This window comes from Monodon monoceros, unplaced genomic scaffold (genome assembly GCF_005190385.1).
Source record: "Monodon monoceros isolate NGI ecotype Baffin Bay Population unplaced genomic scaffold, NGI_Narwhal_1 Super_Scaffold_19, whole genome shotgun sequence".
NCBI classification, from domain to species: Eukaryota; Metazoa; Chordata; class Mammalia; order Artiodactyla; family Monodontidae; genus Monodon; species Monodon monoceros.
Window position 1 is genome coordinate 11,911,648 of NW_021703775.1, and position 25,199 is coordinate 11,936,846.

At 57.1% G+C, this 25,199-nt stretch overlaps 1 protein-coding gene across 5 annotated transcripts; it reads left to right on the forward strand.

Annotated features, from left to right (window-relative positions):
* PSD4 (pleckstrin and Sec7 domain containing 4) lies at positions 1-24,597 on the forward strand. 5 transcript variants are annotated; one of them, XR_003794908.1, is made up of 16 exons: positions 1-207; positions 7,743-8,822; positions 9,942-10,067; positions 10,367-10,445; positions 10,937-11,318; positions 15,158-15,334; positions 15,775-15,855; positions 15,991-16,103; positions 16,313-16,371; positions 16,529-16,618; positions 17,568-17,611; positions 17,964-18,124; positions 19,170-19,240; positions 19,331-19,494; positions 19,822-20,164; positions 20,440-20,531. XR_003794908.1 is itself a non-coding variant. In XM_029231964.1 (16 exons), exons 2-16 carry the CDS (start codon positions 7,857-7,859, stop codon positions 22,359-22,361), a joined length of 3,150 nt encoding a protein of 1,049 aa, XP_029087797.1. In that variant the 5' UTR covers positions 1-207; positions 7,743-7,856; the 3' UTR covers positions 22,362-24,597. The 5 variants fall into 5 exon arrangements, 3 of the variants coding, with proteins under 3 accessions (XP_029087797.1, XP_029087799.1, XP_029087798.1); XM_029231964.1 differs by adding an exon at positions 22,104-24,597 and having other exon boundaries at positions 19,170-19,494; positions 20,020-20,164; positions 20,440-20,583; XM_029231965.1 differs by lacking the exon at positions 1-207 and adding an exon at positions 22,104-22,361 and having other exon boundaries at positions 7,857-8,822; positions 20,020-20,164; positions 20,440-20,583.
* The last annotated feature ends 602 nt before the right edge of the window (positions 24,598-25,199 follow it).

The window sequence follows — 25,199 nt, forward strand, 5'->3', positions numbered from 1 at the left end:
TGCTCTTGTCTCGGGGCAGGAAGTGTGAGGTGCAGCGCAGCTAGGGAGCCCCGGAGGCCTTGGGGCAGTAGGGGGGTGAGTGTGGTGAGGGGAACGGAAGTCGGAAGCTGCAGCCGCCACGTTCCCCATTCACAGGCCAGACGGACGGGGCAGCAGGACCGCTCCCGGGGAGCCGGGCCCACGCACCCCTTCCTGGGTCCTCTGGAGGTGAGCAGGGTGGGCCTGCTTCGGGTGGGGGGCTCGGAGGGCGCCGGGGGGCGGGGATGTGGAGAGTCACGTGTGGGCCCTGGCGGTGACCGCCGGGGCAGGTGGGCAGGAAGAAGGGCTCCATAGGCCCCTGCTTGTGCACCTGCTGTGCGCCCGAGCTTGGGCTGCAGCCCCATCCTTCCCCTTCCTCCTCTCCGTCCACCGGCCCCTCCCAATCTGGCCCTTTCTGGGATTCCTGCTCTGGCTCCCACGTACCCCACCCTTCCCGGAGCCCCTGGGGGTCTGCAGTCGTGAAGTGGCCAAGGACCCTCCCTCCTAAAGCTCCCGTGAGCCTCCCCAGGTCCCTGGTGGCTGCTGTGACTGGTACCCAGCAGGGGCTTATGTGGCCAGAGGCCCCAAGTGAGCCTTGACCCCTCGACCCTGGAGAGAAGGAAGCCATTCGGGCTGGGGCTTTGGAGGGGGGGCAGCTTTGGGTGCGGTCACCGTAGGAGCTCAGACTCGGGGCTCCCAGCCCCGTGTGGCCTTCAGGCTCCCGCAGGGAGGACGGGTGGAGGGGAGGGGCCCAGCTTGCTGGTTTGCCTGGGCAGTGCTGGTTTAGGCCCGTCGACCTGTTGGGCAACAGTGACCAGCTCACTCTCAAAGGCTTCCCTGTTTGGGACACCGTCAGGCCTTCAAGTTGTAATTGTTCATCTCAGCCACTGCCCCCTTATTCTAGGGCCTGAGATCCTGTGGGTGGAGTCAGTCCTGTGCTAAAACGCTGGCAAGGGTGACCTGTCATCAGCTGGTAATAAGTACCCCAGAGGACTGAGGGGCCTTTGCCAGGAGGCCTGTCTCCCAGGGCTTTAGGGCATCACAGGGCTCCCTCCTCTACAGATAAGGAACCAGCCTAGGGATTAGAATCCAGGCTCTAGGCTCTTTGTAGTGGGAGGGGGAGATCCAAGAAGGGGTGAGGGAGGCCCAGCCTGGCCCTGAGCCTTTGCTGTCCTTCACAGGCAGTAGCTTCTCTGGAGACCCTTTGGCCCTCTCTGCCCACCCTTCCGCCCATCCTCTCTGTCCCTACCCCGTCCTCTCTGCCCTCTCCATTCTCTGTCTCTGCCTGAGTCTCAGCTGACCCCACCTCAGGGTTCTCACCACCAACTCGTGTGTGTATGTGTGTGTGTGTGTGTGTGTGTGTGTGTTTCTCTCTGCACATTTGCATGAAGCCTCCTTCCTTGTGGGCAGGATGTGGGATGGCCCCTAGTCAAGTACCTTGGGTGCTCTGGCCCCAGGTTCAGGCAGGGGCGTCTGTCCTGCACCTTGAAACTGGAGACTCTCGGGGAGCTGTCCTCAGGGACAGCACCCTTAACCTGGCTTCCGCCCAGGGCTGCTGAGGGACAGGACAGGTCACCTCCTAAATCCCTGGATGGGCCAGGAGCCTTTGCTTTTTGCGTAGGAAGGAAACATTTCCAGGGCAAAAGGAAGCAGTTTTCTGAGTTGGAAGCTTAAAGGGAGAGAGAGAGAGATGCACACTCCGGATAGGACATCCCGGGCCGACTCCTGGGGGACTGAGGGAGCCCACTGGGCTGAGTCCGTGCTGTCAGGGAGGACAGGGAGTCTGTGTTTGTTTGGCTGCAAGCCAAGTTAATCTGAGCATGACGTAGTGTTTCTGAGCACCTCCCAAGGGCTGGGCCCAGCATTAGCACTCAGACCCCCTCCCATCGTATAGCAAACCTCTCAAGTAGCTTTATCCATCTTATTTCCTTCTTTCACAGGCAAGGAACCAGGTGAAGCTTTGGACCAGAGTCACATGGCTCGTCCATTGTAGCTAGGATTTGAGTCTAGTCTGTGAGCCTCCAGGTGTAGGGTGAGGGGGGGGCCGAATGCAGGACATTCATGCTGTCATCTTTCGCACTCAGGCAGGCTCTCCCCCGGCCTCCCATGGCCTCCAGCACCTCAGGGCACAGGCTCTGTGCCCAAGCGGGGGGTGGAAAGCAAACCCACTCTCAAAACGATGATCCAGGTGCCATCTGGGCTCCTTCCTGCCCTAAGATCAAAAAGACATTGGTCTTGGGCTTCCCTGGTGGCGCAGTGGCTGGGAGTCCGCCTGCCGATGCGGGGGACATGGGTTCGTGCCCCGGTCCGGGAAGATCCCACGTGCCGCAGAGCGGCTGGGCCCGTGAGCCATGGCCGCTGAGCCTGCGCGTCCGGAGCCTGTGCTCCGCAAAGGGAGAGGCCACAGCAGTGAGAGGCCCTCGCAAAAAACAAACAAACAAACAAACAAACAAAAAGACCTTGCCTTGAAGCCCAGGGTGGGTGTCGGGTGGTGGTGGGAGGGACTATGTCCTCCTGGTCCCCCAGCCGTGGGTTTCTGTGTCCTTTACCTCCCATCAGCTAATGCAGGCTCATCCCCTGCAGAGGTTACTCCGCTCAAGACAGGAGCCCTGGGGGCTGCCTAGTGCAGCGTTGGCTCTCTCCGCCCCGCCCCATCCTCAGCTTCCTCCCTAATACTTCCTCTCACTGGCTTCTGGACTCAGAGCATTTTTTTGGATTCCAAAGAGCCATCACACTTCTTCCAGAGCTTTTCCTTAAAAGTTTTCTCTTCCTGAGCCATCACGATGCTTAGAAAAATGAAGGGCTACTCATTTCAGAGATAACAAAGCCTACCTAAGAAGCCTGTGGCAGACACTTTCTCCCTCCTTTGTTCTGGTTAAGATGGCCGAGGGATTTCAAAACCCGTATCACTAAGCATCAAGGGTGAAAAAAAGGTAAACCAAGAAGATGCTAGACACATGAGAACTAAGCTCTGCTCCCCAGTTCCTCTGTGTGTGTGTGTGTGTGTGTGTGTGTGTGTGTGTGTGTGAGAGAGAGAGAGAGAGAGAGAGAGAGAGAGAGAGAGAGGAAGGGAAACTTCTTAAACTCGCATTTCTAGTGGAGAGCACAGGACAAGGTGGTTGAACCGGTCCTGATGTCTCCTTCTCTCTGTCCAGCTACTGCCTCAGAGCCAGAACCCAGATGAGCATTTTGGCTGCTGGATTGGCCTGGCAGGAGCCACCTCTGGAAAAGCTCTGCCTTAAGGGTTCTGGGCTTCCTGGAAGGAAGGTGTGATTGGCTCATGGCCAGACTGGCACTCAGGGGGAAGTCTTCATGTCATAATGAGGCTAAGTCTCTTTCTCCAAGCCTCAGGTTGTTAGCCTCATAATGAGGCTAAGTCTCTTTCTCCAAGCCTCAGTCTCCCCAGTCCTGTAGTAAGGTTGTTGAGGAGGGGGCTTTCTGAGGATCCATCCACCCATCCACCTACCCATCTATTCATCCACCCCCTCCATCCATCTATCCATCCAACTATCCCTCCATCCCTCCTTCCACGCTTCCATCCATCCCTCCTTCCATGCTTCCATCCATCCATCCACCCACCTACCCACCCACCCACCCATCCACCCATCCATCCATCCACCCACCTACCCACCCACCCACCCATCCACCCATCCATCCATCCACCCATCCACCCATCCATCCATCCATCCATCCATCCATCCCTCCATCCCTCCATCCCTCCTTCCACCCTTCCATCCATCCATCCATCCATCCCTCCATCCACCCATCCATCCACCCATCCATCCCTCCATCTCTCCATCTTTCCTCTTATTTTCACAAACATTTCTGGAGTGCCACCTCTGAGTCAGGCAGGCCCTGCCCTGAACAGTGGGGGAAACAGGTGAATTAAAGTGACTCTGCATCAGAAGAAATTCATGCTTCATTCAATCCATGAATTCCCAAAAGAATTGATTTATGGGTGGGAAGAGAGAGTGCTGCTTAAGGGAGCTACAGACCTGGGTTCAGATCCCAGCGTCTCCACCCACCAGCTGAGCTACCTGGGCACATTTCTGAAGCTCTCTGAACCTTGCTTCCTTAGTAGTAGGAAGGCGATGTCACCACGTGTCTCACTCGTGGAACTGAGCTCACAAGACTGAGTCTGGGGCTGCAAAGCGTGAGCTGGATGAGTGGCACACCGCAGGGGCGGGGCGCCCTTGACGTAGGTTGGGCACTCTTGACATAGGGTTGGGTTGTCAGGTACAAGACAGAACGCAGAGCTGAATTTGAATTTCAGATAAATAATGAGTCCGTTTTCAGTATAAATACGTCCCCAGGATTGAGCATCCTCTATTGTTTACTTGCTAAATATGACAACTCTACTGAGAGGCCATGTGCATCTGTCTGCCTGCCTGGACCCAGGACACCTGCCACCAGCCTCTGTAACCCCAGGTGTCTCATGGGTGGTCCTGAGCTTCTCAAGTCAACACTAACCCTCAACTTTCTAACCGCTGGAACTAGAGGCTAACGATGTACCACCAGAACTTTGACGTTGGAGTGGGTATAACACAATTGGTCGGTCACTAAAACGATTGTCGGTCACCATTTCCACAGCGAGACAGCAGTAGCAAGAAGCACAAAGAACCTCCTTCTTGGTGATTACATTTTGGGAATGGAAGGCAAGCTAGAACCACGTGGGTTAACACACTAGGGATTACACTGTGGAGTAAATGCTCTGAAATAAGAGAGAGAGGGATGGCGTGCAGACATACCTCTTTCCCCACCACGTGCTGGATCTGTCTGTCCCTGCTTCCCCCCCCATGTCCCCACCTCACCTCCCTTGGGTCCTTCAGTTCCCCTCAGGCCCCAGACATCTGTTGTCTTCTCCTTTGGTCTCTGGAAAGCTGCTACAGCTTCTCTGATTTTTCTTTCCCTTTGAATCCATGGAGGAAGACCCCATTTCTTCTGGGAAGGCCAATTCAATCGTCGTTTTTGTCTAGCATGGTCATTAACATTTACCTGTATGGCCGCTTTGTTTCATATACATATTTATTTATAAGGACCTATTGGCAAAGAGGGACGTGTGGGACTCCTGTCTTGTTAAAAATTGCAGGGCACCCTTTCCACCAGCCGCTGCCCACCATTTCCCATTCCCATTATTGGCATTTGAACTTTCCTGTCAAGTGATTCACTAATGAGAGGAGGGGAGTTGATGTCATTTGGGTGGAATGCTGTGGTGCTCCTAAGGCGGGCACACATCGGATAGAATGTGTGGAGGAGGGAGGGCGGGGTGGGGTGTTTCCAGAGGGGAGCCAGCTAGGCACAAATAGACCAGGTCTTGGCACCCCTTGGCAAGGGGTCTGGGAAGGGAGGTGGAGATGCCTCGTGTTCAGGTGCCTGTAAAGTAGGTGCTTCCCGGCACCTCTGCCTACCATCTCCTAAATGGAGCTGCCTTCCCAGAGTTTCCTGTACCCTAAGGGCTGGTTGCTTGAGAAGCCTGCGGTGGGGCGGGGGTGGGGGGGGGTGTCTCACCGCCTTTCTCACACTTCATCATTCTCCAGGCAGGCTGGGGAGGGAGGTTGGATCCAGAGGGCTTGCCCGAGTATAGACAATGGGTTCTGGGTGCACTCCCTCCCTCTCTCTTGGTGATAGGACTATAGCAGGGCTCTCCCCTGGGGTGGAGAGAAAGAGCCTCGAATGATGACTGAGGCTGAGCTAAAGGAGTTGGAGACCCATAGGAGGAGCAGAGTTCAAATCTGTTGGCTTCAGAGCATCAAATACAAGATTAAAAGTAAGAAACGGCCCCACCTCTTGGGAAGTCCCAGTCTATTGGGGAGGCCAGCTGAGAACTCAGTGGTAGATGGGCCCTTCCTGGGGTCTAAAGCTTCCGAATCCTGAAGCCCCACTTTAGCAATTACAGTTTCTTGCTGTGCTCACAGTGAAGAACATGAGGATTGGAACAGAGGGGGAGAAGTAAAAGCCCAGAAAGGGATTCTGGTTTTGAGAGACTTTTTTTTTTAACATCTTTATTGGAGTATAATTGCTTTACAATGGTGTGTTAGTTTCTGCTTTATAACAAAGTGAATCAGCTATATGTATACATATGTTCCCATATCTCTTCCCTCTTGCGTCTCCCTCCCTCCCACCCTCCCTATCCCACCCCTCTAGGTGGTCACAAAGCCCCGAGCTGATCTCCCTGTGCTATGCGGCTGCTTCCCACTAGCTATCGATTTTATGTTTGGTAGTGTATATATGTCCATGCCACTCTCTCACTTCGTCCCAGCTTACCCTTTGAGAGACTTTTGGGACGATGCTTTCAAGGGGAGTTAGAAACTTAAATTCATGCGGGTCCTTTCTCGTTTCTCTCGGGCACCTCCTGAAAGAAGGAACAGTGCCCGGCCGAGCTTTCTTGGTGACCTTAAACAGAAGGACCCCACCCAGCCTTTGTTTCCCAGTGTTCCCGTTGATTGAGTGTCTCGTGGTGGGCCATGAAGTAGGTGGGAGTGAGTATCAGGAAGTTACGCATGGTTACAAGTCAGGAGCAGGTGTGTGTGTGCGTGTGTGTGTGTTCACGTGTGTGTGTGCTTTTGTTCCCCCAAATATTTCAGAATGGCTTACACGTACACACAGTCCTCAAAATAGAGATATGTGAGTGAGGAAAGTGAGGCAAAGGGAAAATAAAAGCTGTGATATGGTCTGGGGTGCACTTAATGCAGGAAATGCGTGCACAGGGCCTGCGGACTTAACCTACACTTCCTGAGGGCCAGTACCGAGGGAGAACAGGTCGAGTTATGAGTTTCACAGTGTCCACAAGCCAGTTCTGAAGAAGCAGGGCCACCCCGAAAGCCCTGTAACCTGGGCACCACCTGCAGGGGATGGAGATGCACGCTTCTAGAAAATGCGCCATGAGACTCCTTGGCCGCATCCGATTAGGCCCGGTGCAGAGTGCCAGTGTGGCCGATGCACCGGGCAGCTCTGGGCAGGTGTGGGGCAGCCCCAGCTTCCCGCTCCCCAGAAGGCAGCAGGCTCCTCCCTGTGCGGCAGGTCTGCCCCGTGGGCTGAAACATCCTCCTGCAGCCGCCCAGGCTGAGCTTCCTCCTGAGCCAGGCTGCATGGCTGTAACTGAGAACCGGCCAGTGAGCGTGGTAAGGATGCAGGCCCCCAAAGACAGGAGCCGTGGGAGGTGGAAACAGGACCAGCTGTGGCCCTTCATTCCTGGCTCCCTGCTTCTCCCTCGTGTCTGTCCCATTCCCCTCACCTCTAGTCCAGGTCTGTTTGGCTCCCACGTACATTGGTTTCCCCGTCCTTTTTTTGGTTTGCTGCTACTTTCCTGCTATTTTTTTTCTTTTATTTTTACTTCCCCTCCCCCCTCCCCCTCCCCCCTTTCCCACTATTTTGAGACATTTCCACCTTCTGCTCCTGCTACCAACCATCTTAGCCTTGACATTCTCCAATCCAGGTTCCCCAAAGAAGGGTCTGGCTTGCCCAGTTCATCTCTTTCAGCTTAGCCACTCGGGCCACCCTCAGCCACCAGACGAGTGTCTTTGGGGCAGGTGCGAGCAGTTGCAGTTGTGGGTCAGACAGCGTGTATGGCACACTTCTCACCCCCGCAGGGCTGCAGAGGGCAGCGGCCCTTGGCCTGGACTATGGATGTGGCAGGCGCTCGAAACCACGTGTAACTCACTGGACGTGTGCTTCCAGGGGCTGAGAGCCCAGCGCTAACCTGCCTTTGCTTTGGGTACTTCCAGGGTAGATGTGGGGTCCCAGTCACCCCCCTGGCCGGCGATCCCTCTAATCAACACAATGGGCTTGTGAAGGCGGATGCTTCTGGGGACTCCTGTGCAGCTTGTACTCTGTGGAGGATGGGTGACGACGGACTCTGTGAACACCCCAAACCCATGGAATTTCTCGACGTCTGTTTGGGAGACCACATGCAGCTCCACCCAGGAGCACACCTGAGGCAGACATGCGGCCTCCCTGGCCCTCTCAGACCTTGCGGGGAGCAGACCTGGGCCTCTGACCCTCCTGATTCCACGAGGCGAGATGTTCATCCCAGGGGCTCCAGCCCAGAGCCCGCGCACCCGGGGAGCGGCTCTTCCCAGGAGGGGGCAGGGCAGAAAGCAGCATCCCCCGGGTCACCCCGGGACAGCCATCCTCTGGGGAGCCCAAGGCAGAGCCAGAGCACGTCCACCCAGGTGGTATTCTGGGCGGGCATCCTGCAAGCCCAGATGTGCGTCCTGGACCTTCAGGAGGAGCTAGAGAAGACGGAAGGGATCAGAGCTGAGCTGAGATGCTGCCTCCCCACGGCGTCTCCCGACCTCCCCGCTTTCCCCTCCAGCCCGGTGGGACCCCGGGACTCAGGCCTCCACCCCAGCCCACCCGTGGACGTGCACGGGGCCTCGGGGGAAGATAGCAACGGGCCTGAAGGGGAGAACCGGAAGCTGGCATGGCCAAGGGAGGGTGCGCCAGACTCGTCCCCGGAGTGGGGTCCCGAGGAGGAGAGCATATTCTTTGACAACCCCCTCTTCCTGGAGAGCCCTTCCTCGGCCCCCAGTGTGTCTGAAGCGCGCTTTTCCTGGGGGTTCTCTGATCCCTGCGCAGATGTGAGGACTGGGCCCCAGAGCCCGCAGACCCTGGAGCCCTCATCCCCAGGAGGCAGTGTGCCGTGGGAGCTGGGCAGGGAGCCGGATCTGGGGGACAGCGCAGTGGATCCCAGCGGGCACACCACACCGCCATTCCCTGTGCCCACCTGCAGGCTGCACTCCTCCTCCTGGGCTGTGGTGGGCACCACCGAGGGGGCAGCACCTCCCGGCCAGGAGGAGAGCGAGGTGAGCAGAGCCCTGGGAACCAACCCCAGGCTGTGCATGGGGACACGGAAGGAAGGGCCTTCCTCTGTGGTCACCAGGCCCAGAACTCTCTTCCCAGGTGCTGGGGCCTTTGGGGATCCCGGAGCAATAGCGCAGAAAGGCAGGCCCAGTGTGGCCTTCAGCATTAGAGGGAATTTTACGGGCGCCATCCTGTCAACTGAACATGATGGCAATTAACGTTAAGGCACAGATGTCTCCCATCTCGCCAGCTCCAAGGGGCTGCATGTGGGCACATTTGGAGAACAAACAGCTCCTCCGGTTGCCACGTGTTCCAGGCCAACCTCGGGCTCTCCCCCTCCCACCTTGAAGACATTCCCGACTGTAACAGGGCAGCGGTCAGCCTGCTGGGGTGACCTCTGCCCCTGGTGGGGAGATGTCTGCTTTAAGAGTCCTCTCTTCTGGGGAGAGATTTCAGCATTTTGTTACTTTTAGCTCACGTGAGTCAGTGCATCCAGTGTCACCCGATCAGGCCCACGTGACGATGGCAGAGGTCTTGGTATCAACTGGCACAAGTTGTAGGGACAAGTTATGTGAGCACATTTTTCCCAGGGAGGCCTCTGCTTAAGAGATAAGGAAACTCAACATGGCAGAGCAGGGCTGTAACTTTCTAATCTCTGTGGTCCCAGAGAGCAACGGGGAAGAGCTCATAACCAGAGCAGCTCTCAGCTGACCCCGAGATCAGAGGAGCTGCTGACACTGCCCAGGCCCCTCCACCCACAGGCTGGGGTCCCTGTGCAGGGCAGCTGTGCCTGTGTCCTGTGATGTGCATTCTGGGGCCTGGTTGCTCTAGGGCCCCTGGAGTCCTCAGAGGGAGGCCTGGGAGCCCTGTCCTGGGAGCCGGCCGTTTGCGCTCATCTGGGATGACAGGGCCCAGCCCAGTGCCTGGGGGCTGTCCCGCTCTCTACAGCACAGCCCCTCCTTGGGCAGATGCTACATGAGACAGGGCCATCTGAGCAGACAGAGCAGAGAAGACTAGAAGTCAGTGAGCATGGATGAGGCCCCAAGGCTGGAAGGGTGTCGGGAAGGCCCTGGGAGCAGTTTCCCTTGGGCAAACCTCTCTCTTCTCCTTTGCTTCCCTAGACCCCTCTGGGAGACAGTCTTGCCCCTGCCCCGTCTGCAGCATCCTGTGTGGACAAAGCATTGACCTGGGAAACAGAACGTGTGGGATCTGATGCCAGCCCTGCCACGTATCCTGTGCAACCTTGGGCAAGTCACTTCCCCTCTCTGGGCCTCAACTTTTCCATCTGTAAAGAAGGAACATGAAGCCAGTGATTTCCAGGGCCCAGCACCAGCACCCCTAGGATGTGGGTCCCATCTGGGGTGCCACTTCTGAACTGAGGCCCAGACCAGGGTGTGAGGTCTGGGTGGGAGGACAGCAGGGAGGGGGGAGGGCCCTGTATACTCATGGTCCCTCTTCCCTCCCTCTCCTCCCCCATGCCTTCACTGCCCCCTTCACCTCTCAGTGCCTCCGGGGCTCACAGATGCGTCTGTGTCTCTCTCAACAGGCTCTGCCAAGTCACGAGGGCTGGCAGACCAAGGAGGTTCCTTCCTGGCCCCAGGGGCCTCTTCGCCCCCAGGACAGAGGTGAGATCCAATATGGGGTCTGGGAAATTGGGTGGTTGGAGGCTTTGGAATCTGGAGTGGGGACAGAGGGCCTTCCCCAGGGGTGTCATTAAGGAGTCCCCTTGTTCTGTGTTGGAGCCAGACAGACTTGGGCTTAAATCCTGCTTCTGCCTCTGTGGCTCCATCAGTACGATGGGTTTTAAAATACTCATCTCATAGAGTAAATGAAGAAATGTACAAAAGTCCCAGCCGTTTGGATGCCTGGGTCTCAGTGGTTTAGCAAGCCCTGAAACCCCGGTTGCCTTGGGGCTGAAGTTCTGGGAGTCGTCTGCCCGCTGCCCCTATGTGTGGTGTGTCACTGCCCGACAGGGGACAGAATGTGCCGCTCCAGGGAGGAGCCCTGGGACGGGGGAGCTGCTGGGGGTGGCAGCCCAGGCTGTTCCCTGGCTCTGCCCCTTGGCCCTCAGCCTACCCCTCGTCCCGTGCCAGCTTCCCTCTACACTCTTCCTCAGGTGACAGGCATGTAGAGTGTGCCCAGGAGTCTGCTCCCTGCGCCGTGTCCCCTGGCCCCCGGGGGAGCCCAGCCTCTTCGTCGGAGCCGAGCAGCCCTGAGTCTGAGGCCAGAGGCCCCAGCCCCCGGCCCAGCCCCCTGTCCTCCCAGGAAGGCAGCCCGCAGCTCTGGAGCCACCACCCGGGCAGCGTTCTTCCCACGTGGATGCTAGATACTTCAAGCCCTTCATTCCTGGAGACGGATGGGGCAGAGCCAACTTCCCTGGAGAAAGAGAAGGCAGGAGAGGCCCCAAGCCCAGGGAAGGAAGTAAAGAGTGAAGGCCCAGCCGGGACTGCCGAGGCTGGAGCCAGGCAGCCCGACGTTCTCTTGACCTCTACAGAAGGGTGAGTGTCGCTCTAACCACCCTCTGCCTCCTAATGATTCAGGCATTTAGGAATACCCGGTATGTTTCTCTTCCCATATAGGTCCTTACAAAATATTGAGTATAGTTCCCTGTGCTATACAGTAGGTCCTTGTTTATCTATTTTATATATAGTAGTGTGTATCTGTTCATCCCAAACTCCTAATTTATCTCTCCCTGCCCCCCCAACCCTTTCCCCTTTGGTAACCATAAGTTTGTTTTCTATGTCTGTGGGTCTATTTCTGTTTTGTAAATAAATTCATTTGTATCCTTTTTTTTTTTTAAGATTCCACATATAAGTGATGTCATATGATATCTGTCTTTCTCTGTCTGGCTTACTTCACTTAGTACGATAATCTCTAGGTCCATCCGTATTGCTGTACATGGCATTATTTCATTCTTTTTTATGGCTGAGTAATATTCCAGTGTGTGTGTGTGTGTGTGTGTGTGTGTGTGTGTGTACACATACATACCACATCTTCTGTATCCATTCATTGGTTGATGGACACTTGGGTTGCTTCCATGACCTGGCTATTGTAAATAGTGCTGTAGTGAACATTGGGGCGCACGTGTCTTTTCAAATTATAGTTTTCTCTGGGTCTATGCCCAGGAGTGGTATTGCTGGATCATATGGTAACTCTAGTGTTTTAAGGACTCTCCATACTGTTCTCCATAGTGGCTGCACCAATTCACATTCCCACTACAGTGTGTAGGAGGGCTCCTTTTTCTCCACACCCTCTCCAGCATTTACTATATGTACACTTTTGGTTGATGGTCATTCTGACTGGAGTCAGGTGACGTGAGAAAAGCACATTGGGACTTAACATACTAATATCTGTTAAGCCAGGATTATGTGACTGGAGGGTCTGGTAGCACAAGAAACCAAAGAGCAGACAGTCATCCACGTGGGGCAGGACTTGAATGTGTCGAGGCAGAGCCAGGGAGACGTGTCCACAGCTGGACACCGGGAGAGGACCAGGGGTGTGTGCAGTGAACCTGACCTGACCAAGGCCATGTGCCCAGAAAAATGGGGGCCATGCTAGGCAGGTCTGGGGAGAGGGAATGTCAGAGCTTGTGATGTGGGGATTACATGCCGCTTTGAATTTGAGGATGTGTCTGGGAGGCCCAGGGCGCTGACTCGGATCTCAGGGGAAGCTGGAGCAGCAAGGAGAGGTTTGACTGGGACCAAAGGAATGGTGGATCTTGGGGTCCATAGCAGGACTAAGTAACCCTAGAACCGTGACCAGGGGTAGGAATAGTCCAACTGGAAACCATCCTAGATGTCCACCTGCCCCAAGGATGCTGCATGAAGGCTGTCAGCCCCTAGGATCTCTACATGGGGAAGGGGTTTTGTTGGCCAAATAGGGGTCATATGAAAGAGACCAGGGGACACTAGTGATGGTTCAGGTCGTGGACCTAGTGTTGGACTAACTGGAAGATTAACTCCACTCCCATCTCGAAGTCATCGGGTGATGGTGAAGCCCAGGCAGTGCCAGAAACCAAAGAAACCAAAGAAGCCTCTTCTGCAGCTGGAAAGCTACACTGTCCCTGAAGAAGTTCCAGCTCATCAGAAGAGTCTCTAGGTGTCTAAAAAGAGAGGCTTCATGATACCCAAAATTAAAGTTAATTCAACCCCAAATAAAAGTAAATCCACCGAAAATGAGAACCATACTTTCATAGTAAATAATGAAAAAAGGTTTAATTGGTGCTTTTCTTGGTAAATGGCACTAAATATCACATAAGTAAATTTATTTAATCTTATAGTTAATACATTGTAGGAGATTAATTCTCCTGGCCTAATTTGGTGGCCCAATGAGATGTCTTCCATTCATCCTTAACTTTCACAGTGAGGTCATAAGGGTCTATTTAATTTATCATTTTATTTTATTGTTTTATTGTCGGCCGCACTGAGGTGGCATGCGGAACTTCCCCAACCAGGGATCGAACCTATGCTACCTGCAGTGGAAGTGTGGAGTCTTAACCACTGGACCACCAGGGAAGTCCTATTTTATTTTATTTTTTTATATCAGCTTTATTAAGATATAATTCACATACTATACAATCCATCCATTTAAAGTATACAATTCCATACCAATTTATATTTGCCCTGTGGGGTATTTTTCCTCAAAGTGCCTTCCCATCTAGGAATTATTTTAGTAACAACACTCCCTGACTAGGTCTTTTTTTTTTTTTTTTTAGATGTTGGGGGTAGGAGTTAATTAATTAATTTATTTATTTTTGCTGTGTTGGGGCTTCGTTTCTGTGCGAGGGCTTTCTCCAGCTGTGGCAAGTGGGGGCCACTCTTCATCACGGTACGCGGGCCTCTCACTATCGCGGCCTCTCTTGTTGCGGAGCACGGGCTCCAGATGCGCAGGCTCAGTAGTTGTGGCGCACGGGCTTAGTTGCTCCGTGGCATGTGGGATCTTCCCAGACCAGGGCTCGAACCCGTGTCCCCTGCATTAGCAGGCAGATTCTCAACCACTGCGCCACCAGGGAAGCCCTGACTAGGTCATTTTTGTAGAAGTATTTGAGGGCTTTGTCAGCTGATAATCTAAGTAGCTCTCTTTAGATGTGACAAGTGCGTCATTATTGTTATTTTCTCCTCTTCGGTTGTTCACTGAACTAACTCTTCCCGTTCCTCACTTGTCAGTGGCTTCCCAGGTGATCCCTGGAATCTTCCAGCATCACTTTCACGGCCTTCGCAAAATCCTTTCTGGCAAGATTTGTAATTTCACTTTTCAGTTGGTTTCCATTATGTTTGCCCTGCCTTGTTGGATGTGGATGAGCCTCAGGAAGCAGTGAGAAGTTACCAGCAAAGACGCTGACCCAGTTGGGGGCAGAGACGTACATTTGTGTTAAGTGGAAAGGGCCGTCAAGTGCAGCTGCATTTTATAAGTGGGCAGTCTGTCGGTGAACATTTTCATACCGTGATACGTTTTCTTATCTGTATGACTCCCTAACTGCAGTAACCTGGATGACGACTAGTCCACTAATGAGGAAACCCCAATACCTGGTTGCAATGTTGCAGGGAAAACGCAGGAGTCAGATAGAGATGGTGCTGGGTGGCTTCTGGGATTCTGAGTGCTCTCCGAGTACCGTGAGGCTTACTGGGGCCTGTGCAACCTCTGCAGGGCACCATCCAAAGCCCCTGCTGGAAGGCCCCCTCCTGTACAACAGGGCTGCCGTTACAGGAAGGCAGAGGGTGGAAACCACCTGTGGCAACCCCAGCTGTCACCGTCCCTAAAGGTGGTCTCGCCTTCCGTTCTTGCTTCATCCTTTCACCTTCTTTGGCTCCAGATCTAGGGGTGGAGGCTGGAGGCTGGAGCTGGAGGAGGGGAAGGGCGGCAAGGAGGCATGATGGGGCGGGCGGGACAGGTGAGGGACACAAGTGGCTGCTGACCTTTGGGGAGGTATTCCCACCCCTCCTTGGGATGGACTAAACACCACTGGGGTCTTCAAAGGGCTGCACCTGCCACCTGAGGTGAACTCGGCTCAGGACATCCCTGTGGTTTACCTTAGGAAGTGCTGGTACCGAGCTCCGCTCCAGCCCTTGCTAGCTTCGTGTGAATACTGCCCTCTCTGGGCCCTCCGGGCGGCCAGGTCAGGCCAGGCAGGCTGTGACCCTGCCTCTTCCCTGGGGGAGGCCCTGGTCCGGCTCTTCCCCGGCCACACGAGGCCCTGGAGCTCCAGCTCCTGCCCTGAGCTCTGGGCGTGGACTTCTGAGCACACCCGCCCCTATGACTGACCTCAAGGATGCTTGACCCCGAGCCCCTCTGTGTCCATCCCAAGTGGGAGTCTGAGGTCACTGATGGACTTTCGCAGGCTTCCTGAGAGCCCCATGCCCCACGCGCAGCCCCCAGAGGAAGGCCAAAGGCCGCCAGCTGGAGGCAAGGTGGAGAATGGCGTCAGGACCGACAAGGTGGCCTGGAACTTGGCCTCCCGCCTCTATCGCCTGGAGGGCTTCCGGAAGTCCGAAGTGGCCGCTTACCTGCAGAAGAAGTAAGGGGCTTTGAACCTGAGCAAGGCCGAGGTCGAGTCAGGAAGGGAAGCAGCCAGTGGGCTCCCTGCCCTCCCGTGTCCCCCCCCAGCCCGACCGCTGACCTCTCAAGCATTCATTCCTGTCCCGTCCACTGCACCCCTCACCCCTTTGCCCCCCAGACCCTTGCCATGCCTGCCTCTTCCTCTTAGTCACATTCGTGTCGCCCTCGACCCCTGCTTAGAGCCGCCGGACCCGGCGACCTGCCTCCCCCACCCCAAACCCATGTCCCTCCCACTCAGCGTCGGATGGGTGCCAGTGCCCTCTTGGGAACTAGGGTCCAGCCTGGCTGTGCCTTTCCCTTGATCTCACCCCCCCCCCAGTCCCCATCAGGCCCCAGGATATGTGCAGGCCCCCAGTCCAGAACCCCAAAGCAGGCTTCATCCCCACTTGCCCTCCACAGCAACGACTTCAGCAGGACGGTGGCTGAGAAGTACCTGTCCTTCTTCCAGTTTGGAGGCCAGAGCCTGGACCGTGCGCTCCGGTAAGAGCTGGGGGCCTTCTCTGGGGAGGAGGGAGGGATGGTGGGGGACAGTGGCACCACCGGCAGGGCTGGAATCTGATTGGCCCTGAGCTCTGGGGCTGCTGGGCTCTGCCTGGACTCTGGCCCTCCTTCCAGGGGCTTCCTCCACGCCCTGGTGCTCAGTGGGGAGACCCAGGAACGAGAGCGGATCCTCTACCAGTTCTCCAAGCGCTTCTATCACTGCAACCCTGGGCTCTTCTCCTCAGTAGGTAGGGAGACGCCGGCCCTTTGGGGGGACCGGGCAGAAGGATGGCAGGGAAGTGTCCCCAGTCTGCTTGGGGGTTCACTGGGTGGTGGCTGGTGGGAGTGTGTTTGGGGGGCTCTGGGGGCCCAGAAGCATTTGGGGGTCACCCTGCCCAGGGTGGGCAGAGGAAATGCAGGAGTCCCGGTTCCAACGAGCTTTCTCTCTGGGGGGCAGACTGCGTGCACACCTTGACCTGTGCCGTCATGCTGCTTAACACGGACCTGCACGGACAGGTGAGAGCCTGGGGTTCCTGGAAAAGGGGAACCGAGGCCTGGGATGGGGTCAGGGAGGGCCCTGGGGACCTGGGGAAGGTTCGGAGTAGCCGGCCGGGGGTCTTTCTGTTGGGGTCGGGCATGTGTGCCAGCGACGCCCCTGTCCACGTGGCCACAGAACATTGGGAAGAGCATGAGCTGCCAGGAATTCATCACCAACTTGAACGGCCTGCGGGACGGCGGGAACTTCCCCAAGGAACTGCTCAAGGTACGGCACGGGGGCTGCTCAGGGGCCCGGAGCCTTAGCTCTCTGTCCCAAGGGCAACGTGAGCTCACGCCTGGCTTTGCCGAAACATCCTGGAGAGGACAGGCCTTCCTTACTGAAGGGAACGAAAAGTGTGGGTCCCGGGCCAGCCGTATCAGCGTCACCTTGGAACTTATTAGCTTGTGTGAATTCACAGCCCCCCCCCCCCCCGCCCTGGACCTACTGAATCAGAATCTCAGGCTGGGCCCCTACAATGTTCTGTCATGCTTCTGGGTGATCCTTAGGCCTGGGAAGGCCTGGGGTTTTGGTTCTCAGGGCAGAGCTTCAAGTAGTAAAAGTCTAGAGCTAGGATTCGGGGGCCAGAGGTTCCAGGGTTTGGATTCAGTTCACTCCTTGGCCTTCCTAAGCAGTTAGAGCATTTATTCTCTTGTCTAGTCAGTGAACATTAATTGAACACTTACTAGGTACCCGGTGCCCCACTAGGCGTGGCCAGGGCTACAGAAGCCAGCCAGCCACATTGATATGAGGACTCTTGGTCATATCATTTCAAAGTCACAGCACCTCGTTTATTCATTCACTCGCCGTACACTGACTGCCCCGGTCGTCAGCTGTTCCTGTTGTGTCAGATCCCTCTGGTCAGGATGGTATGTGGGTGATTCGTTTCCCCTTCAAGGGAACTGGTTCAGGCCTCGCTAAGCTCAAGTAAGGACGAGGATCGCTTTGATCATCCTTGTGTCTCTAGCTCCCAGCACAGTGCTCGGCACATGCCCCGTACATTGCTGCATGTGTGCATGGATGCGCGGATGCATGGGCTGCTTCCTGCTCGGGGCAGAAGGGCAGCTACATCGGGGTGGAGGCAGCAGGCTGCAGCATGCCTGTCCTACCTCTGCCAGACAGAATGTGCACCCCACGGCCCGAGGCTCCCGGGCCCACCTGTATGTTTCTGTTCCAGGCCCTCTACTGGTCTATCCGAAGTGAGAAGCTCGAGTGGGCCGTGTAAGTGAGACTCACCTTGCTTCCCCTCCCTCTCCCCTGCCCTCCCTCCACCCACCCACCCGAGTTGGAGAACTTGGGCCCCTGGACAGGGCTCCCCTCTATGTGGGTGGAGCCAGAGGCGGGGCAGTGGGCCAGAGAACACCTGAGGAGCCAGAGGTGGCGAGGGTATGGGGATGGTAGGGAGTGATGGGTTGCCTTTGGAGGAGGACTTCTCCGGTGGCGGGGTGGGGGTGGGGTCCTGAGGTGTGGCTTCCCAGCAGGAGAGAGAGGATGGGGGTCCTGAGGTGGTGGTGGGCACCTCCTGATGGCCTCTGGCCAGTCAGCATCCCCAGCCTGATTCTCTGATGTCCAGGGATGGAGAGGACGCAGCCAGGCCCGAGAAGGCCCAGCCGTCTCCCCTGGCTGGCAAGATGAGCAACCCCTTCCTCCAGCTGGTCCAGGACCCCACGGCGCCCACCTACAAGCAGGGCATCCTGGCTCGGAAGATGCATCAGGATGCGGACGGCAAGAAGAGTGAGTGTCTGCCTGCTGCCACGCGGGGGCATCTGTCTGCCCGTGAACGGGGTGTGTGTGCAAGTGCTGTGCTCAGGGACACCGTACAGAGAGACGGCACGGGCGGAGGACAGGCAGCCCATGTTCCTTCCTCAGTGCTGACCGCGAACCGGGGTCTGTGTCATGTGCTGGGGGTGGGGGAGGGGTGCAGAGACAAGATAGACCTAGGGACCCCCCACCCCCGAACCCCTGTGCTATGGTGGGAATTAGACAAGCACACCAGTGTCTGGTATAAAAGGAAGAAAGAGCTGCGTGGTGTAGGGAGGCCTCCATCGAGTATGGCGTGAGCAGGAGGGCAAGGTTTCTGGTTTTGTTTTGGGGTGGAACATGGGAGACAGGATAGTTAAGGCTTCTGGGACACAATGGTCTCTGAGCTGAACCTTGGAGGAAAAGAGGGTCTGATTCTTTGTAGTTGGGCAGAGGGATCCCCACCGAGAAAAGAGCACGGGGCGTGTGAAAGAGGATGGCGTGAGGTGCATTGGGCCTCATCCTGCAGACCGTTGACAGCTCTGGAGCCGGGCAGCCACGTGACCAGAGCAGGAATGGGATCCCAGATGGGCTGGGGTACGGTGACCTGCCAGGGAACTGGCATTTGGCTGTGAGAAGCCACATGAGCAAGGGCAGGAAGTGACCGTGAGGAGGCCGGCCTTCTGCCCTAGCATCTGAGCCCCTGGGCCTCTCTGGATGGGACCAGAATGATGTCTGAGAAGAGCTGTGCTTGTGGGCGGGGCGGGGGTGCGTTTGGAGTCAGGATGGTCTGTATGAGCGTCGGCTTTTGTGGTTGTTTGTAAATAGCTCTGTTTTGGTGTCTGCGAGTGATTGCCCACGTGTGAGACACGGTACTGCCTGTTTGTGTGATCGGTTGTGTTTTGTTGTGCTCGGGCATGTCGCTCTACACCCTGGGGAGGGACTGGAGTTGGTGGAGGGGAAGCGGGGGGACAGTGTGTGTCTGAGGGTCCAGAGGGGCGGCCACCACACCCACCTTTGTGTTCTGCTCCTGGGGCAGCGCCGTGGGGCAAGCGCGGCTGGAAGATGCTCCACACGGTCTTGCGAGGGATGGTCCTCTACTTCCTGAAGGTAGGAGGGGCGTCTGCACCCGCGATGGGCAGCACGGACGATGAGCAGCTGATGCAGACCTCTTTTCTGAGCCCGTGTGCCCTGTGGCAGGGAGAGGACCACGGCCTTGAGGGGGAGAGCTTGCTGGGGCAGATGGTGGACGAACCGGTAGGGGTGCACCACTCGCTGGCCACTCCCGCCACCCACTACACCAAGAAGCCGCACGTCTTCCAGCTGCGCACGGCCGACTGGCGCCTCTACCTCTTCCAGGCACCGTGAGTTTCGGGGGGGAACAGGCAAGCGGCAAGGCCCCAGCTTTCCTCCCTGACCCCCTCTCATCCTCTGACGGCTACCGGCCCCACCCTGGGGGGGGAGGTGCCATCCTGACCAGTCCACCTGAGATGGGCTGCTGGCCGGGGTCCGGCTACAGCTGGAAGCCGGGGCTTCCTGCTTCCGTCCCCTGCCCTTGGCCCACTTCGCCACCGCACCACCTCTTCCCCGAAAGTCCGACTGAGCCTCTCAGTTCCAAACAGAGGATTCCAGGAAGTCACGAACACTCGATCATTTTTTGGCATTTGATATAAACTCTATTGCCTTCCCAGATTTGCCTCTTTGTCTGCTGAGAAAAACCACAAGCGGGGGTCAACCACCTCGGCCAGTGGCAGGACTTCTCTGGCTTTTGTCGGCTCTGAGTCCTGAGCTGCCGGGCTGCTGTGCAAACCACGGGAGGCTGAGGGCGGGGATAGGTGATAGCACCGGCCTCTGTGGTCCTGGGGACAGACGGCCACCTCTCCCTGCAGCACTGCCCAGGAGATGACTTCCTGGATGGCACGCATCAACCTGGCCGCCGCCACGCACTCGGCGCCGCCCTTCCCCGCAGCGGTGGGCTCCCAGCGCAAATTCGTCCGGCCCATCCTGCCCGTGGGCCCCGCCCAGAGCTCCCTGGTACGGCCCGGGGGAGGGGCGGGATGCCGCGCGGGAGGGGGGAGCACCCCGGAGGACTAGGAAGGAGATGAGAGGCTGTGCAGCTGGCCTAGGAAAAGTTGGGGGGGGAGGGGAGGGATGGGCTGAACACCTAGGCCCGGGATCGAGGTGTACACCTGAGCCCAGGAACGGAGGCGTGGGGCGGGGGTGTGGGGGAAATTCTTGGGCTGCCCACCTGGGCCTGGAACGGAGTGGGAGGGCTCGGAGCAGCTTCCCCCACTGTCTCCCGCTCCCAGGAGGAGCAGCATCGATCCCACGAGAGCTGCCTGGATGCTGCCTCCGACGACCTGCTGGACCTGCAGAGAAACTTACCGGAGCGGCGGGGCCGCAGCCGAGAGCTGGAGGACTACCGCTTGCGGAAGGAGTACCTGGAGTACGAGGTAAGGTGCCCGCGCCTCACCTTCCGCCTGGACCCTCTGCCGCCCTCTCGTGGCCGTGGCTGTCCCTGCAGCCTTGGCTCGGGGCAGGGGGAGGTGCTCCTGTGAGAACACGGGGTGCTGTGTGCGCTGTCTGCACACGAGTGTGTGCACACGCGTGCGCAAGTTGTGTGTGTCCGTGTGCACTCGGGCCGCTTCTCCTCTTGTCCTGGGGGCACATAGCAGCTGCTTGTCTGGAAACACTCTGAGGGAATGTTACTTTCATACATGTCTTTGCTCCCAAGAGGATATTTGGCTTTTCCTACACTGAAGGGAAATCTATATTTTAAGAGAATTATTTCTCCTAATACCTACCTAATAATAATAATAGGCAGTATTTCTGAAGCTCGCATTGCATGGATTATCTTATTATCTAACTACTCTGGGGGTAGGGGCGGTAATCCTCATTTTACAGATGAGGTAACTGAGGCACAGAGAGATTAAGCGACTTGTCCAAACCTGATGCATTTTCAAGAGACTCCAGTTACATCCGTGCCTCGTGTATGGTCGTAACTAAGGAATGACCTTTATTAGCTCTGTGATCGATGCTGAAATATTTTTTCCCACCCAGCACGCACCCTGCACCCAAATTCAGGAGGAGGGTAGGCGAGGGGCAGTGTGGGAACAGAAGGGGTCAGAGGCCACCCAGGGGCAGAGAGGGGAGAAGGGAGCGTCAGTGTCACCTCCTGGCTGTGCTCACCGGCCCTCGCTCTGCCCTCTCCCTTTCTTTCTGGTTTATCCATTTGGCGCGCTGGCTGCATCCATCGCTGTGAGCACGCCACTTCCCAGAGGCCCCGGCGTGTGGCCGATAGGACCCAGCTCTGCACGCGGCATTCCAGCCTCTCCCTACCACTTTCTGACCAGCTGGGACCTTTAGCAAGGCCCACCCCTCCCTAGGCCTCACTTCCCTCTTTACAAAGCAGAGCAGTGACTCCCACCCGACCTCCCAGGGCTGGGATGGGGATCCAGCGGGCTGGAGGGTGGGAAAGCACTAGGTAAACTGGGAACTGTATCTGAAGGATGCTAGTTACAGGGGCCCAAGGAGTGTTAAACAGATGAGGGTAGTTAGCGTCATACTCTCCAGATGCCAATTGTTAAAACGCCATGCAGACTCACTTAGGGTTGAGTACAGATGTGCACTGTTTGTGTGCAGTGCTGCACAGATCTCGGGCCTAGTGGGTTATGGATCTTTTAGTGTCTCAGCGATGTAACGTGCTCCAGAGATGCCAGTCACAGCACTACACGGTGTTGGCTGTTAGACCAGGGCTGGACTTACGGGTGTAACTATAAAACACCCAGGGAACGGCAGGATCTGCAGATACGGTTGCTCAAGGAGATGCTAGCCTTTGGCCCGGCGCTCTTTCTGCAGGAGTCTTTATTGCCATAGAGTCATTCACATGTGAGCTGTCTGTCCCTCACGATCCCAGCCCCCTCCCGACCTGGAGCCAGGGTGGTGCTAAGGCGGCAGGGCCCGTGTGTTGCAGAAAACCCGTTACGAGACCTACCTGCAGCTGCTGGTGGCCCGTGTGCACTGCCCGTCGGATGACCTGGACCTGTGGGAGGAACAGCTGGGGAAGGAGGCTGCAGGCCCACAGGAGTCCAAGCCCAGCCTGAAGAAGTCCCACTCCAGCCCGTCCCTGCATGTGGATGAGGCCCCCACCACGGCCAAGGTCAAGCGCAACATCTCAGAGCGCAGAACCTACCGGAAGATCATCCCCAAGCGGAACCGCAATCCGCTGTGAATCGGGTGCCCCCTCACCGACTCTGCCCCCATGGCCCGGGGTGGATGTGGGATGAAGGCGCGAGGAAGAGCCTTGTCTCAGCGGGTGCATGATGGTGATGAGGCCCTGCCCCTCCCCCGCTGAAGGATAGCCTTGCTCCCCTGTGGTCCCTCGTACACAGGAGTTTTCCCAATACTGCTGCCCCTGCCCCTGGCTGCTCCCGAGGGCGATAGGAGGTCAGGAATTTGGCTCTGCTCCCGCAGCTCATCCCATGTCACCCTCCATCCCTTCAGAAGCCACAGCGGACACCTTTCCCAGGCCTGCGGGCAGCTTGGTGCTTATTTGAGAGTCACAGTACTCGGGGACCCCCGGCCTCTGGGACAGAGGCCAGGGCAGCAGATCCCTCTGGGCAGACAAGCTAGGGGAGCCACAGCCCTGAGGGTGGTCTTGTTCTGGGAATCAGGTGGCCTGCTGGGAGAGGTCCTGGGAGACCCCAGCCAGGCCCCGCCCACTGGGGGGACAGCCTTCTGGGTAGGGGCAGGGATGCGGCGAGTTCAGGGGCTCAGTGAGGCTGACCCTGGGGCCCCTGCCTTTGTCTCCTCTCCCACACATCACCCACTTGCAGTGGGCAAACGAGAGAGGCCCTGCCTTGCACGGCCAATTGCTGATCATCAGAGCAGAGCCGATGGCGGTCAGTGAGGGCCGGAAGGGGTGGCGGCCTCCAGAGCTCGGTGGAGAGCCCTGGAACGAGGGGCCTTTGCCTCCCCAGAGCAGGGAAGGAGTTCTCTCCGGGTTCAGACCCTAGGGAGGCTGAGGGTAAGAGGTGGTGACACGTCCGCATCCGCTGGGGGCTCTGGAGAGTTGGGGGGCGGGGGCGGAGGCCTGGCTCCCTTCCCTGAAAGCTACATGCCCGAGGGGCTCCAGGACCCTCCCAGTCCCCTCCCCTGTACCAGCCTGCTCCCAGGGGCCTTTGCCACTCTGCCTGGGAAGTCCCCTTGTGCTCCATCGGGCTGGCTCCCAGCTGGGCTGTTCTCTGGGGGAGGTTCCGGGCACTCGCGGACCTGAGGCTCTGCCTGTGGGAAGGAGGCTGGGCTGCAGGGGCAGCCACCATTGTCTCTGTTCAGCCAAGTGTGCGAGCAGGCGGCCCGCCAAGAGGGGCCTCTCCACTGCCCGCCTGCTGGCTGACGCACGGCCCCTCCGGCCTTCCTGCCGGCCCTGTCCTCCCCTTCATGCTTGCAAGCAGCCTGGAACTCCACCAGGTGGGGCTGGCACTTGGGGGCCACGACGGGTGTCTGGCCAGGGCCCAGGGCTGGGCCACACACCCAAAGCGTGCACAATAAATGCCAACAAAGAAGGAGGTGTGTTCGAGTGTAGGGGCAGGGGAGGGTCAGCCAGTTCCGGGCAGCTGGGGCCACCCGCAGGGTGGCAGGCCGCATCCCCCTTGCCATGTGTGCGTGCATGTCTGTGTGCGTGTGCATGTCTGTGGGCGTGTATGTAGCACACTGAGCAGGTGCAGGAGTCACATATGTAGGCTGTCACAGCTGGAGGGGACCTCAGAATCATTTAGTTATCCACTCATGTGTTCATTCTTTCATTTCACAAGTAATATTAACTACCTTTTATGGGCCAGTACTATGGGATTCAGACACGGATTAAGCGCATCCCTGGCCTCCAGGAGATGACTGTCCTGCTCTCTGGTTTCCAGTTGGCAGTGTAGAGACACGCTGGAGACATTCCCATCCTACACCCAGGGATTCAGATACAGTAGATCTGGGTCAGGGACACCAACAGGTATTTTTAAGACTCCCTGGGCAACTCTGATGTGCAGTGGCAGTTAACAGCCACGGTGCAGTCCGGTCGTCTCATTTGATTGAGGCGGGAGCCTAGCGCCAGGTGGACGTGACTTGGCCCAGGAGTGATGCTTACAGGCTGAATGGCCGTGAGTGGGTTATTTGACCTCACTGACCCGTATGCTTATTTCTAAAGCCCGAATAAAAGGCAGAGCTTGGCTTGCAGGTGTGCATGCGTGTCACATTTCCATGCTTCTTTGCTCTTGTAGAACTGGCATCTCCCTTTCCCCCCGGGCATGTGAGGCCTTCAGAGCCAGGTGACCGTGGCTGCCTGGTCCCCCTCTGGCCAGTGCTGTCCTGGCCCCCGTTGGCCTGGAGGCCTGGGGAAGTGGAGGTGGGTTGTTGGGCTGTGGTTATGACATGTGACCACCAGGGGGCGGGCTTGCATCTTCCAAGCCTGGGTGGCCCAGTTGTCCAGCCACAGCTGTGCTCCTGGAAAAACAGGAAGTTAGGCCGCCCCCAGGCCTTCCCCCCTGCCCCGCCCTCTCACCAGAACCAGGCCCTTCCACTTCCCCAAACCCATAGTGGCCCAGCCAGGCCTCCCACCATCTGGGGAGGTCTGATCCAAGCAAAGGGTTGGGACTTTGACATCTTCCTGCAGATGGAGAGGAAGAAGTTTCTGGAACCTTATGGGGACAGCCTAGAACTCCCTACAGAACTGTCCCAAGGAACCTACAAAAATGGAAACCAAATGAGCACCGAGTCCCGGTCCTGGGTTTGGAACGGATCAAACCCCACGGGCCTAGACTCACCTAGAGTAGTGTAGTGTCCACCCTACCCTTCTTTCCTACTCAGCACTGGGTTGGTCCATATCTTTGCAGTAGAAGGGGATGGGCACAGGTTCTTGGTGAACAGCTCAGACGCCATAAGGCTCGTTGAAGTTTGCGCTCGGTTCCTCCTTTCCCACCTAGGGAGCTCAGCTAACCAGGAGATACCCCAGATGTAACCTCTTCCTGGTCCCTCAGCACCTCTGCTCCATCTGGCTTTCTGCTGAAGACATTCATTTGTT